We start from the raw sequence: 15,563 nt of genomic DNA, 5'->3' as shown, positions 1-15,563 counted from the left end.
CCATATGTATCTCTAATCCAATCTGTAGCTGCCAAGAATGTCAGTTCTTTGGTTTTAAACACATTTTAAACAGGTGATTTGTTAATCTAAGCAAATTTTACAGTTGCTTTCTTCATTACTACAAGCTTACAGTTTAGTAAAAAGGATAATGAAGGCAGATGTTCTAAAGCATCAGGAGTAAAGAATGTTATTTTAAACACAAATCCTCATAATGAATTTCTGTCAGAGTTAAAATTATGGAATTGGTTACTAAGGATAGAAAAGAACTGTCTGGGGCATAATTTTATTGCTTGGGTGATTTTTTTACAATTTATACAAGCTAACATCTGCCTCTATATGTTTTCTTAAGAGAAGTACAGGAAAGCACAATATTTGTACCTTTATCAGTAACTGATACTTTCCCCAAGAGTACTGTTTTGTAAATGAACATTTAGAAAGGCAATAACATTTACAAATAGGCTTCTGTAACAATACAGTCAACCTGGTCTTCATTCTGGCAAATGCTTAGTGGGAGCCAGATCCTCATTATCCCACTTCAATGAGATTAACCCAGACTTTAATGAGATTAACCCATGAAAAAAATAACTAGAATTCAGTTTTTAGTTAATACTCAGCTCTGCAGGCATTTACATCAGGTATGGTTTTGCCATTGATTTGAGAGGAAGCAGAACAGGACCTTAAGTAATTGAGGTGGGCACAAAGATAAAAAAGAAGTTTGTTCAGCTCTTTCCTCAGCAATTTCAAATTGCAGGGCAAACTCTTTTGAAAAGATAATCTCTTTGGTGTCCTGGAACACAGATCCAGGAGCAGTTTTATGGTTCTTTTCATTTTGGTTTTCATTATGACAGAGCAAACACTGTCTCTAATTATTTCAGTGAGAACAGCTGTGTGTCTCCACAGTTAACAACTTATTATTTTTTCATGTAGGGAGATCGTGGCTTTGATGGACCAAAAGGCCCTCGTGGACTTCCAGGCATCAGCATAAAAGGTGAAAAGGTGAGCAATAAATACACCAGGGGATTAATGGAGTGCAACTAAATCTAATACAGGGAATACAGGGTTGATACTACAGAAGGTACAATGAGGCAAGGAACCCATAAAAGACACTGGATAATGTGGTATTTAGTTGAGATTTATGCCAAATAAATTCTCCCAACCCATTTTAACATCTCCTCATATTAAAATAGAGTATGTTAGAAAAAGCATCTGATTCTGTGTAAAAGTTAAGGTTTTAAAAAGGAAAAGGAGACTAGAGGTTGTTTGCAACTGAACCAGTGGGGAATAAATGCATGTGTGAAAGATAAAAGGTCAGATCCCCAGCTTTACTGACTTCAAAAGAAGTCAACATGTACTGACTAGCATGGGAGTTGTCTCAGATTGTTTCTGTATCCTTGCACAACTAAGCAACTGTACTTTGTTTGCCAGGGTGAGTGTGGTCCTCCTGGTTTACCAGGATCAGTTGGATTACCTGGAGTTGGAATTCAAGGAGAAAAGGTACAATTTCCCCCTAACCCCACACTTCAGTGTATAGTAACAGATACTATTTTATTTTTTAATAATTACTTAACTACTCTTCTCAGGGAGTGGAGGGGCCAAAAGGACCACCTGGCTCTAGAGGGCTGCCAGGACAGGGGATACCTGGACCAAAGGTCAGGGAATTTTTCTGAAGTAAAAGCTATTGTGCTGTTTTTATCATTATGTTGCATGATCAAGAAATGGTCTATTTCTATAATTATCCACATTAAACTGGATTGCTGAACACCAATCTAAGTATTGACATGGATGCAGGAAAATATTTTCTTTATTGATATTATAAACCATACAGCAGATCCTACTCCACTGAAAAGCCTTGGTAAAATAGCCATTTATTGGCTATTTATTTAGGTTTTTGCTTGACTCGCACAGAAGCTTTCAAGTACCACATACAAGACAGTGAGCTGCACTTCATCTGATACACTTCCACTGAGAGGGCTGTCTGCCTTGAGCTTGTGGTTTCTTCATATTACGTAGAGGTGCAGTAAACCTGTTACAAAAACTAGTTGCACTAAAAGAGAGGACTCTCCCAATTTCCAAATCATCTTTTATTCTCACTGTACTGTTTCCATTCCAGAAAAATCCATACATAGATACATTAGAGATTGCCCGCCTTCCTTGCAACTTCTGCTACTTATTTTCTCACCTGAATTTGTGTATCTATCTAGATGTTAAAAATGGTCCAAGGTGTAAGGAAGACTACTTTTTCTCAAAAACCATTGTCAGAATAATTTAGTCTTAAATGATTCACAAAATACAGAACTGTTAATGAAAGACATCACCCTAGAGGTGTTTGGAATGGAAATTTAAAGTAGTTTCCTGAAAGATGTGACAAAGTTCTGGATGACTGAAGGCTATTAAAGCATGGTATAAAGAAACTAGAGGTGTAAGTGGGTCAAGTGTCCGTGACAAGTAAAGAACTTTGCAGAATCAAGTATCACCTCTTACATTTTAAGTGATTGTGCAGGGATATGATTACCACTGCTAAAAAGTAAAAAAAAAAAAAAAAAAAGAATTGTCTTTGAATGTCATATATGCTCCTGAAATATCAGCTCTTTGCCAGGAAAGATTCCCGGGGACATACAAGTGTAGATTTACAGCATTAATAATTTCCACCAACAGCTCAAAACATGTGGCAAATTCCCAATCTTTGTGACCAAGGATTTAACACTTCTTACTATAGACAATATTACACTAATCTTTCTTAAAATTTAAGCAATGAAACATATGCTTTTATATTTTTCATAATAATGCTGTTAAAAACTAATATCTGCTTAAGGGTGAACAAGGCTTGCCAGGAGAGACTGGAGTGCCAGGAGAAAGAGGAATTGGAGAACCTGGTTCTAAGGTACATTGTTAATGGAGAAATTATTTAATCTATTTATTCATTTGGATTATAAATTTATATTTCCTGAGTATGCTTTCTGAAGCCACATAAACACAGGTTTAGAAATAAATTTTAGGTTCTTAGTCTTTTGAATTTTTAACACAGACTTCCAGTAACCTCCAGATATGGCAGCATTTTGAATACTCCTGTTCCATAAAAAATAGTAAGACTTATGGTGACTGGAAACTTCCATCTGCCTGGCTCATGCTCAAGTCATTGTTGCACACAGCTCACCCACAGCTCTGTGCAGAAAACCATCCAGAATATTAAACAGCTGCCAGCATTTGCAGCCCCAACTGTAAGCTATGCTGCAGCCAGTGAGGTGAAAGAAAAGCCCTGAACAGTGGTTATTGTGCTGCCCCTTCCCTTTCCACACAGAATATGGCTACATCCTCACACCTTCATACGAGAAACAAGCTGTGCTGGTGGACAGAAAGAACAGCTGAGTTGCTAAGAAGAGAGGAAGCTATAACCAGATTATTTTAGTGCTGAAGTGCCCAAGATAGTCCCAGTCAAGAGCCCAAGACCAGTCCCTATGTCATTAACAGCCAGATTAACACAGAATAGGGGAATCGATGAAAAAGTACTTTTGTGACAGTGGAAAGGCACAAGGCTGTCCTGGTTTTGCTCTTGTTTATTAGGGATTTGTGACAGGGGCTGGAAAAGAAAATAAATTATTAAATCTCTCTCTTTAATTTCACAACATACAGTAATGCTGATTGAACCCATTTGACCCCAAATTCATCTAAAACCAGGTCAGGCTCCTGAATCTTACATAATAGGGCCATGATAATTGATTTACATTGATATTCATCAGCAAGATGACAATCATTGTGTCACAGTCAGTTCTATCTGATATTTCCTTCAAATGCTGCCACTTAATGAAATGGTAGCATTATTTTTTAAGAATAAGCTGAATCATTAATAGCTAATAATTCTAATTGCATATATAAAGTGCACAGTTCAAAACAATCAGACTGTAGGATAGTACAAAGTATTGAGAACTGTCTTCATAAAAAAAAGACAGGACTTCATATGCATAAATGTTTTCTACAAATGTATTTAAAGTTTAGGAAAAAATATTAAATAGATTTCCTTAATTCAGAGAAGGAATAGTACTGAGTCTTCATTTAATAGAACTTACTTTTTACTGATGTCAGGGTGATCCAGGGCCTTCAGGACTGGCAGGTCTGCCTGGTCTTCCAGGAGAAGATGGAGCCCCTGGACAAAAGGTTGGTTCATCTCTGCAGTCTATCTACTTCACCCCAAGCATTGCTACTGTTCTCCCTGTTCTCCCTGACACCCAAACCTAGAAGAGAGTGTGTTCATGGACAAGGGAAAAGTACCGCATTTTTTTCAGAAAAAAAAATCTCTTTTGAATGTACTTTTTAAGGGAAAACTTTACTTTTTCTAATTTTTTGGGGTGGGGCATTGCCTTATCTTGTTTACTCTTGTGTGCTTTGTGTAATTCATTAAATATCCTGCAACTCAGGAGGGAAACCACTAAAATGGCTACGGGCAAGCTTTCATGGCCTTCTGACCATGTTTTTTTTCTACATTCAAAAACTCCATTATTTAAGGTTATATACTCAGAATTCAACTGTCACTAAGGAAATGTGCTACTTCTTGCATTCCACACAGAGTTGTACAGTGCTTGCTTCTGAATATGGGAAAAAAACCCTGGACACACCTGACATCATTGGGAGTTTTGTCATTGATTCTGAAAGGTCTATGGTTTCAATGAACTCATTCAAGAGAATACAAAGTTCATCTTGCACCATGTCCATGCAGTGCTCTGAAACACTCCTTTGATTTTTCTATTCAAGGGTGAACCAGGGTTGCCTGGTCTTAGAGGTCCTGAAGGTGCTCCAGGGATTGGAATACAGGGGGAAAAGGTGAGAATTTCTTATGAAAGGTGTCACTCAAAACTGTAATGTTCCAGGAATAGGTTTATCAAAGACTTCTCTTTTTTTTTTTTTTTTTTTTTTTTTTTTTTTTTTTTTTTTTGTCCAATATAAGTAACAAAAAAATATTCTGGACTCATAGTTGTTTCATTTTTGTTGCAATTATTACAGCCTAGTAATCTTCTTGAACAGCAGTTTTCCCTTTATAACTTTACACTATTCTTAGCTTTTCTTTGTGATCAATTGATTTGCCCTGCCTTCAAATTAAAAAAAAAATAGTACTAGCAAGTGAGTTATATTTTCCTATTTTTATTATTTTTCTTAATATCTTTTTAATGTCATTACTTAACTTGCTTTTCAGCTGCAATTATTCAACCTTTAAGATTCCTTTTGGCTTTTATTTTTTATCACAGTATTCTGTGGTAAATTGGTTTATTTAATTTCAGATGAAATCTATGTCATTTTAATTGTACAGATCCAACACTGGACAATTCCTGAGCAGAATTAACTGACTTGCCAATGAAGGCAATAGGAACAGCTCATGTGCACCACCTACAAATAGAATTTTGCTATCTTTCCCTGACATTTACAATTTATTTCAGTTAACACATTCTTAAATTATTTGACATGTGTGACTGTCTTTTCCATTTTTGTAGGGAGATCAAGGACAAAGAGGAATACGTGGATTAACAGGACCAACAGGAGTGCCTGGACCTGTTGGACCTAAAGTGAGTTAATTACTATGTTATATGTGTAAAATAGTCTCCCAAAGCTGAACATTGCTTCAGATTTCAGAAACAACTGTTCTAGAATGAACTCATTTCATTAAAAAATAATTTCAAAAAAGTTCAGCAAAGGCTTCTCTTAGCAAGAATCACCATGATCCCTACAAACAACTAGCAGTGTTTTTTAAAAATCTTTGCATTTACCATATTACTTCCCTGTTAGTTTGCCAAAAGTAAAGGTACATACTGGTATTTTTATACTGAAATATTTGAGAAGATAGTATGGTGTATGGAATATAAATACATGACAGGACTTTATTTTCCCTTACACTGACTCATGGCTGATATTCTTTTATGGATTTGGAGTTTCTGTTAAAATACTCAGTACTCTTGAGCACTGTATGTGGTGGACCACGTCTTGAATACACTAAGAAAGGGATTTCTAAAACCATGTTTGTTTAGTGACTGAGAAGAATCTCATTTCCATGGAGAAAACAGAATATGGTTGTTATCAGTTCTCCAAATAGTTAGATTGATCTCTGCATAAAATAGCTTATTAGAAATTCTAATAGAATTTTAATGGAATTAAATGTAAATTGTTGCATAAATGTTTTCTCAATGTGATAGTCATGCTCACTTTCAGAAAAATCCATTGTTTTTTCTCTCCTACCTTCACTGCAGGGGGAGCCTGGTGCACCAGGACGTCTTGGAATGCCAGGCCCTCCTGGAAGATCTGTGCCTGGACCAAAGGTACCATCCACATTCCATCTTCTAGTGCGTAGAAACCAAGGGTGAAAACTGAAGTAGGCTATGTTAATATTTGTGTCAACAATTCCAGCCTTATGAGGTCAACTAAAACTTCTTCTGGATTGCATCCAATCTAGTTACCACTGTGCCCTGGTATTAATTGTATGGCAGCTTGAGGTGTGGCCTACCTTTGTTAATTTCTTTATTCTGAATAACTTTGGATATCAAAGCACATTTGTTTATTCTTTGTATTTTTTTCTATTTATTCTTTCTTTTTTATTTATGCTTTTGGTGTTTAATGTTTGCAATAGCAAGAAATAAAATTAGCTGTTATGTTCATTATATATGAATTTGTATAAAAGAAACCCACAGCCTGTGATGTTTAATAAGATATGTAACCAGAGGATTTATTTTCTTCATTGCAGGGTGACATTGGGTTGCCTGGTCTTGCTGGACCAATTGGAGAACCAGGTTTTGGGCTTCCTGGGGCAAAGGTAGCTCCTAAATTGTTAAACTGATTTCTGATACAACTGTAAAATAAGGCAGGAGGATTTCAGTGAAGCAACAACAAATCTCCTAGGATGGCCACAGTGTTCCACTCACATGTTCCACAGTTAATGTGTGTGTCCTACAACTCCGGCAGAGGTATAAGGATTTGCAGAGCTGGAAAACCATGGATGGTCAATGCTCCAGAGTCTGTAACTGTAACCTTCCAGATGGCAGAGAACCAGGAGAAGAATGACTGTTTCTAACTGATGAGGAGTGAATTCAGAGAGAGCACACAACTAACCCTACTTAGAACAGTCTACATGTTAATTAGCAAGCAGTTGATTTCTCTCAGCCAGGCTCCTTTGCTTCATTCATAACTTCAGGGTTAACTTCATAACATTCATAACACAGGGTTATAGTGTAAGAAGAACATGAATATGTAACTAATCTCTAATGGCTTCCATATACCACTGCCTCAGTGGTACCTAGATTCAACTTTCATAAGCTACTCTTCATTCCAGGAAAGATTTTGTCTGAAGACCAAGAAACTCAGGACATATAAAACTGTGTTTCTCCAAATATACTGGATCCTGCCTGCCCCTCCCCCTCCTTTTTTTCTTAGTGAGTTTGACAGGACTTTTGAATACATCCCTAATCCCTTTTTCTTTGAGTGAACTGAACAGAGTAACAGAAGCATGAGAAACATGTGACAATCACTCTTTTTTATCAGTCAGTGGTTTTCAAGATTTTTACATTTATTTTCATCAGGAGGAGATTATGCTGATGGAATCACATAAATTTCTGGTATAGTCCAGTCAATTCAGAGAACTTCATGTTGTCCCATTTTTGGGGATCTAACAGGAATTAATCAACTGGAAGCACATCCTTTGCTCAGAGTTGCAAGTCTCTCTCCCTCCGTCTTGAGTCCCTCAAATCTCTTCCAACTGGGCAATACTGCATGGTTCTGTGACTACATTCTTCACTTTTTGCTGTCTTTGTCAGCATTACTGGTTCTGCTTTTGCTTAGTTCTTAGACACACAACCATACAGGGTAAAGCCATAGAGGGTAAAGCTTTTTACATCCTATTTTTTTTTTATGGGTCTTTTCTTGCCACTGTTTTAAATGTCCATATTTTGGGTACCTACAGGAACAAATGCAATCTTGATCATCCATTCTATAGCAACTGAGCAACTCACTGCAGTGTGTCTGGGATGGTTAAGGTCCTGAGTTTTCTTGGTAAATCTGTTCCTGAGATAGTCCAGCTGTCTGGATCCATGAAAGGAGATTAGTTGTACATTTCCCATAGGAAGATCCTGTTATACTCAAAAGATTTAATAAGGTTCCACAGCACTACAGGAAAATAGAATTCTAGAACAAATTATGATAAATATATGGGAAATACAACTAAAGGATTTTCTTTTTATATGTAGGCCACAAATGACAACAGACAGAGGTCTTAAAAAATACTAAAATTAGTGAATCAGGAGTGTAGATCATGAGCACTATTAAATGTCACTGGTTTAGTCCAGGATTAAATAAACCTAAAATAATAATTCACATAGTAAAATACATTAGCTGATAGACAGATAAAATCAAATGACAGTGTATTTGCCAAGTAAGTTTCACTTTCATGGATAATTTCCTGCTAGAAATTGTCTTGGCATTCACTCAGCTGTTTTTCCTGCCTTCATCAGGGTGACCAAGGCCTTCCAGGACCCCCTGGGCCCTTTGGGCAAAAGGGAGATGGTTATCCTGGCCCACCCGTAAGTTTATAGATTTTTCTTTTATGTGAATTGGGAAGAAATAAGTGCTACACCTAAGGGATTATCCTCCATGTCTGACATACTAGGAAAGATTTGCTGGTCTAAAAGCCTAAAAAGCCTAAAACTCCTCAACTGTGGAAATGCACTTCAACACAGAATAAAATGAAATATCTCTCTGAAATAGCACAAGATCATCCCTGTCATTTACTTCTCTTGATTACACCCTGTAACATATTCCAAGTGGGTTCTTTTTGCCTATGTATCACTGATGTTTCAATCAGTTCCCTCAAAATCTTCCTGTAGGGTTCTGTCTTCTGCCCAACTGTACAAAATTTATTCCCAAACAGGAAAATACAATCTAGCTAAGCAGCTGGATTCATATACATCCCAGAACCACTAAAAAAGCAACTGGTGTGCAAAGAGCCAGAACTAACCTTTACAGAGGCCTTTATTGGTAGATATAACCAATCCCTGCAAAAAGGATGCAAAAAGAAAAGGCTCCTTTTTCTCCCTTCCCTGCACATGTGTGCACCACTGACCTCACATATCCAGTCTGCTCATCAATGTGCTCCACCAGCCCTGGCAGTTACCTGCCTGTGCAGCAAGGAAGTCTCAGAAAAAGATTGCTGGCTACAGTCAGGGAGTTTGGACCACACATATTTGCATTTGCCTATGCTAAAGACAACAGCAAAAGTGCTTGCATTTGCCACACTGAGGAACCAAAATTAACAAATATCGATATGGAGATTGGAAACTGATTTATAATACTTTCTGATATTTTTTGCAACCCAGTGAAGAACTGCTTCTGCAACTGCCTCTCCAGATTAGACTCTTCTATCTTCAAACACATTTAAGCCCTCAAGCCCCTGCATGACATGCAATACACATGTAAATGCTACTGACACTACTGGCATATCAGAGTAAAGTTTAACCAGTTGTAGAACACAGTGATCCCATTAAGAGACAATATAGTTAAGATACTACCATATAAATATTAAGAAATGCATGTAGTCAATGTAGCTGTAAATTAAATTTATATTTTGTCTGTGCATGCAATTTCAGGGGTTGCCAGGGCTCCCTGGCATTCCCGGTGAACAAGGCCCAGATGGAGTTGGACTACCAGGACCTAAGGTATAGACTTCAAAATCTAGAAAAGCAAATGCTTGTGTATACTCTAGTTCATAGAGATACAATTCCTACTGATAGGTCATATTCAGAATACCTATTTAATCCAGCTTTAACTTTCTTCTCGGTATGTAAAAGATAGATCTTTTTTGGTTCAGGTTTGTTGGGGTTATTTTGGTTTGGGGAATCTGGAGTTCATTTTATATAATATGGGAATTGTAATTCCTGTGTAACTGTGCATAATTGACTTGAATACATTTAGACCACCAGCCACTGTTTATCCCCAATAACTTCCTTGTCCTGCCAGCAATATCCTCGGGTTAGCATTGTTTGGACTTGCACAGTGCAGTTCAATAGTTCTCTTCTCTTTGTCCCATTTGGGTATAACAGATGCTTGGAGTGCTAGAGATACATTAAACTTTGGTATTCACTACTTATTTCTTAAAGTATCGGCTTTCAGGGTGATCCTGGTAGCAGAGGACCAGTTGGCCTCACCGGTCCCCCAGGAAAAGGCTTGCCAGGACCAAAAGTAAGAGATTTAAACAATAATGTCTCTCTTTGTCTAATCTCTAAAATAGGGGGGAAAAGTATACTATAAAAATGTGTGATTATGTATAGACATCTGCATGTTTTCTGTCTTCACTGGGAACAACTCATCTAACAAATAATCTTTATTTTGTAGAAAATTAAAAATATTTCTGGTGACTAGCCATAAACCATAGCCTCCTCATGGATCCATATGAAAAATGATAAGGTGATAACCTTGCATTGAAGATCACTGACAAAACATTTAGCTCCTGCAGATATTAGCTGCAACTGAGTGGCAAAAATTTCTTCAGACCTAGCATTGGTCAGAATTACGGGCTGGGCAAGCACTTAGTATGTCTCGCCTATATTATTTTTACAGCTATAGATACTACAGTTGAGTTCTTCTGGGATTAATTCCTCTTTTTTATTGTATAAATCAGATAATCATCTAATAGCCAGTATGAGGATTGATCCTTGCAAAAAGGATTATTTTTTAAATTATTTCGTAACCATGACAAAGGATTGAAAATAACTGTAATTATAAAAAGCAATTTTCACTGTGAAACCTCCCAAATTGGAAATACTACTACAGCTGTTTCAGAAGTCTATTGAATACAAAAGAACTGGTTTGAATGTAAATAAAAAGGAACTCAACAACATCAAATGCAAAGATTATACAACATAATAATGAGTTACCTGCACACTGTGACTTATTGGTCCTTGAGATACAGTTCCCATTGGCAGGAAGGCGGGGTCCAGAGAAAAGCAGTGGTGAAGCACCTCCTCAGGCAGCACTAATACCAAGAAACAGCATGTGCATGGGATCCTTACAAATGAGGAAATTGAGAATTTCATGCAGGGATACTAGAATAGCAGTATAGACATAAAATTAATATGTACTGTGTGGGTTTTGATTGCTTCCTGTGAGTAACATGGAAGGGGAACATTTTTTCTAGAGTTCTATTGAAAACTATCTTATAAATTAGCAACAAGTGTTTATTTGCAATGCCACATTAGTATGTATATGTATAGGCCTTACTATATAATGGTGGTAAAAGATAAAAAGCCAATAATAATCTTCTCTTAAATTTTAATTCAGTTCCCAGTGTTCCACCAATACAACCCATCCTTCAATGCAGCATATATCTCTATCAGCAAGGTGATTCATATTCACTGAGTATTAAGCCAAGTGACTCCTTCAAAGTATAAACTGGATTATTAAAATCTGATAAAGGCCAAAAAGAGTCTCTCTCAGCTACAGCAATCTTATTCCCACTACTTATAAAAAGACATGTTTGGTAGAGGAAGGACAAGAAATTACAAGTGGTAAACAATTTATTGTGTATTTTTATTCTGAACATTCTCTAGGGAACCATAGGACGCCCAGGGCCACCTGGCTCTGTGGGACCTCCGGGTGAAAGTATTCAAGGAACTAAGGTAAAAAGACTTAGTGTCTTCAATATTTAACCTGTGCTGAGTGGTCAGTCTGACCATCACAGTGTTAAGGAGATTTCACATTGTTTCTTATATGAAGAGAGCCCAAGGGTAGAAAATGAGAAAGATAATGTGAGCACCTGCAAAGTCTGTTCTGTCTACTGCTGCAAACTAGCCCAAGCATGTGTGTGTTGAGGAAAGAAGAATGAACTTTTATCAGTTAAAGATACCTTTACAAAATTAAAAATACTACTCCCTCTTCCTCAACTCTCATGCCCACAGAAACAGTCTGAATTAGTTATGTGTACTACCACTCTATTCAGTAGAGAAAAAGCCTCCATCCTGAATGTGTGTACTATTAATTTTTCCTTGTAATATACACTTTTACCCAAAGCATCAGTCAGATGAGACAGATTCAAAAGGTAGAAATAAGAAAGGTAGAACGAGAAGGAATAAAATGGGATGGAAAGAGGGAAAAATTAAAATTGCAATCAAATTAAAATTAAATCAAATAATAATCATATGGGTTTTCAATATTGTGTATCTTTATACTGAAGAAGTATTTGAGAAATATAAGTTAGCCACTAAATTGTCTCAAGTGCCTCAAGATCCTTGTTAAAATGTATTTTAAAACCTTTCTCTTTGAACATTCTAAATTACTGAGTGATGAATGATTACAAAGGGTTAATATCACTACCTGGATTATCATTAGGGGGAACAAGGTATTCAAGGAATGCCAGGACCACGAGGCCCCCCTGGAGATGGGCTTCTGGGAGAGAAGGTATGATATCTAAATCAGAGATAATAGTGAGATAATGCCCTAGATGGAAGCCAACACACTCAAAATGCTCTTTTACAGTCAGTTCTTATTGAAGGCATGTGTAAAAGGAGCCCCAGACACCAGAAGATTATATTATTGTTAGAAGTTATATTGTTATTAGAAGTTATATTATTCTTTTATTATTTAAAAGAATATTCATTTATAAACATTTATAAATATAATATATATTTATATTTATATAATATAAATATAATTATATATTATATAATATTTATAAATATTGTATTTATTTAGAAATGTAATATTTATTTATTATTCTTTTATTATTTATTATTTAAAATAAGTATTAGATTTAATATCACTTTCACCTACCTGCTATGCAAAATTTTGAGACTAAATCAACATTAAGAGAAACAGGGGTTGGAATCAGTTTTTAGGTGTGATCACAATGGCTCAGAAAGGCTGTACAAAGTCCCATAGTCTACTGAAAATCAAACCAAGATACACTAATACATCTGCTATGCCAAACACCTTTTCTGGGCCAAAAGGTTTCTCAGTGTGATATTCCCTTTATTCATTCTAATTATACCCTTGCATTTCTTTTCTATTTCTCTAGTGTTGTCTTATTTTTCTAAGGCACAGATAATAATTTCCATCATGCAATAGCCCATGAAACCCCTCAGTCTGCATGTAGTTGTTTGAGATGCTTAATTGTTCAAACCACTTCAGGTATTTTTTCCCATAAAAATGCTTAGCCAATACTACAAGTTATTAATGAAATTCACAAAGTACCAATTTATTTAAATGATCTCTCACAAAGATTTCTAACTCATGTCACAAGCTTAATGTGCATTCAATAAAGGCTAGGAGAGAGAAATCTGAAGTGTAACAAAAACTGACTTACACTTTCTGTCTGCTTACCACCATGGTTTTTAAGGGAGATCGTGGAGCTGCAGGTGACAAGGGGAAAAAAGGAGAAAAAGGTGATGTGGGTGACCCTGGTTTATCTGGAGAACCTGTGAGTAACTCAGGTTTATCACAGATGTTTTGGTAAACCACTCAGAAACAAAGCTGGGTTGTGTGTTCTTTCTATTTAATTACATATAATCTGAAACATTTAAGAAACTGAAACTATTAAAAACTTTAAAAGCACAAAGATGACATTTACTTGATTAACATCCCACTTCCCACATGGATGTGATTTCTTCCTATAGGCAGTTGTCATGGTTTAACCCCAACCAGCAACTACATATGCACAGCCACTCACTCATCTACTCCCCAGCACTGGTGTGATGGGGAGGAAAATCAGGAAAAAAAAGTAAAATGAAACCTAAACGACCAGAAGACTCATGGATAGATATAAACCAGTCTATTAATTGAACCAAGGATAATTATAGTCATAATCATAAAAAAGCCAGGTGATACCCAATAAGATTGCTCACCACCCGCTGATGGATGCCCAGCCCACGCCCGAGCAGTGCTCGGCCCCTCCCGGCCGACTCCCCCAGTTTCTGTACCGAGCGTGCCCTCCCATGCTGTGGAATGTCCCTTCGGCCTGTCCGGGACAGCTGTCCTGGCCATGCTTCCCCCAGCTCCTTGTGCAGCTTCTCACTGACAGAGCATGGGAAACTGAAAAGTCCTTGACTATGGGTAAGCACCACTTAGCAACAACCAAAACAACAGTGTGTTTTCAACATGATTCCCAAAATAAATCCAAAACACAGCACTGAACCAGCTACTAAGAAAATGAACTCTATCCTGGCCAAAACCAGGACAGCAGTGAAAGACAACTGACAGTCAGTGATCCAGTGGGAGACTTGAGGTCATCCACTTCCCGTAAACCACCTTAGGAGGTTGCAGGTACTACATGCACAAGGCAGTGCATGTGCATCAGAAGCACGTTTTCTAGTTTAACTTTCTATTGGAAAAGTATTTTTCTAATAATGGCATCACGAAAGTCGTGTTCTGAATTACAATGTTACTATCTAATTGCAACTGCTTAATTAGCAATCACTGTTACAGGGCAAAACCGGACCAAAGGGAGACCAAGGTCTAACAGTAAGCAAATTCCATTATTTAAATCCCATTACAGCAAGATATAAACAACACTATCAGATGAAACGTAGCCTTTTAATTATTTTGGAAGGAGCTTTCTGATTAGAAGCTGCCTCAGTAATAATATAGTAAGAAACCAACTCAAAGATTTCTGATTTTTTCTTATCTAGTTATGCTGAAATGGAATTAAAAGTTCCTGGTGACTTTAGGTATTTTTCTGCTATATGTTCTTTCATAGCTAGTGTTAGATCACCCAGGTGTGTACTTGCTGCAGGAAGGTTTTTTTGCAAGTATTTAAGAATATAAAGAGCAAAGATCTTCAAACTTGTCACAGTCTATCATGCTATGAACTTATTTATATTTCTGCTAAGCTTGTACCACATTTGAGTCAAATTCAGCAAAGTATGGCAGTGAGTATATAAATACTACTACAGTTTATGATGAAAGCTGAGAAGCAGTAGCAAAATATTTGAAAGACTGACTCAATACCAGATGAGTCCTGGCATGCACTTCAAAAGATATAACAAATGATTGCTCTAATGCTGAGAAACATTTTGTTAACATGTCACAGAAGCTGTCATTTTTCTGAACAGACAGCGCTGAAGGCAGCAGTTTTGGGGTTTTGTGCTGATGAAGGCTGGGTAATAGAGTGGGCCAGGTACATCAGGGCTGACAACTCCCAATTCCATTCTGTAGTGGTGCTCTGGCATATGTCAGCTCACTACAAACAATCCTATGCTTCCTAAAGTTGGGTCTATTTCTCTGCTCCCAGTAGATTTAAAAGGGATAGCATATTATTCAGATGCTAAAATATTTATGCCTTTCAGTTTTAATGAGAACCAATTAATCACAAAACATTTTTTAAAATAACAGGAGTTAATTGTTTTAGATAGAGATGTTAATGTGTTGTCAAGTTATTGATCCTTGTATGCATATGAAATAGTTTGTTGTAAAATGTGGAACTTATTCCCAAGGAGAAGTTTGGAAGTTAAACAGTAAGATTTTTATAAGTCACTGTAGAACACAAATATTAAACAAAATCTTTGTTAGTGTCAATATTATACCTCATTTGAAAGAGGCAGGTTGTAAAA

At 36.7% G+C, this 15,563-nt stretch overlaps 1 protein-coding gene and 1 long non-coding RNA gene across 6 annotated transcripts in view; one reads left to right on the top strand and one right to left on the bottom strand.

Annotated features, from left to right (window-relative positions):
* The window catches only part of LOC128790419 (uncharacterized), a 33,432-nt gene that overhangs the window by 12,081 nt on the left and 5,788 nt on the right, over positions 1 to 15,563 (bottom strand). Inside the window, exons 2-6 of one of the 5 annotated variants that reach the window (XR_008431745.1) lie at positions 10,899 to 11,028; positions 6,900 to 7,048; positions 6,220 to 6,347; positions 4,065 to 4,229; positions 1,848 to 3,577 (exon numbers count right to left, since the gene is read on the bottom strand). This is a non-coding gene — a long non-coding RNA (uncharacterized LOC128790419). Of the gene's footprint in view, positions 1 to 1,847; positions 3,578 to 4,064; positions 4,230 to 6,219; positions 6,348 to 6,899; positions 7,049 to 10,898; positions 11,029 to 15,563 lie in introns of those variants that run through there. The other 4 variants (XR_008431748.1, XR_008431749.1, XR_008431747.1 and 1 more) reach the window with 4 other exon arrangements.
* LOC128790414 (collagen alpha-1(XXVIII) chain-like) overlaps positions 1 to 15,563 on the top strand; it is a 33,426-nt gene that overhangs the window by 12,805 nt on the left and 5,058 nt on the right. Inside the window, exons 14-29 of the mRNA XM_053947094.1 lie at positions 928 to 996; positions 1,426 to 1,494; positions 1,581 to 1,649; positions 2,813 to 2,881; positions 4,081 to 4,152; positions 4,747 to 4,815; positions 5,481 to 5,552; positions 6,231 to 6,299; positions 6,722 to 6,790; positions 8,481 to 8,549; positions 9,612 to 9,680; positions 10,135 to 10,203; positions 11,571 to 11,639; positions 12,349 to 12,417; positions 13,355 to 13,435; positions 14,440 to 14,475. Of these exons, the coding sequence (XP_053803069.1) occupies positions 928 to 996; positions 1,426 to 1,494; positions 1,581 to 1,649; positions 2,813 to 2,881; positions 4,081 to 4,152; positions 4,747 to 4,815; positions 5,481 to 5,552; positions 6,231 to 6,299; positions 6,722 to 6,790; positions 8,481 to 8,549; positions 9,612 to 9,680; positions 10,135 to 10,203; positions 11,571 to 11,639; positions 12,349 to 12,417; positions 13,355 to 13,435; positions 14,440 to 14,475 (1,089 nt within the window). The remainder of the gene's footprint in view (positions 1 to 927; positions 997 to 1,425; positions 1,495 to 1,580; positions 1,650 to 2,812; positions 2,882 to 4,080; positions 4,153 to 4,746; positions 4,816 to 5,480; positions 5,553 to 6,230; positions 6,300 to 6,721; positions 6,791 to 8,480; positions 8,550 to 9,611; positions 9,681 to 10,134; positions 10,204 to 11,570; positions 11,640 to 12,348; positions 12,418 to 13,354; positions 13,436 to 14,439; positions 14,476 to 15,563) is intronic.

The sequence above is a fragment of the Vidua chalybeata genome, chromosome 7 (genome assembly GCF_026979565.1).
Source record: "Vidua chalybeata isolate OUT-0048 chromosome 7, bVidCha1 merged haplotype, whole genome shotgun sequence".
NCBI classification, from domain to species: Eukaryota; Metazoa; Chordata; class Aves; order Passeriformes; family Viduidae; genus Vidua; species Vidua chalybeata.
This window is presented reverse-complemented; position numbering and strand designations above follow the sequence as displayed.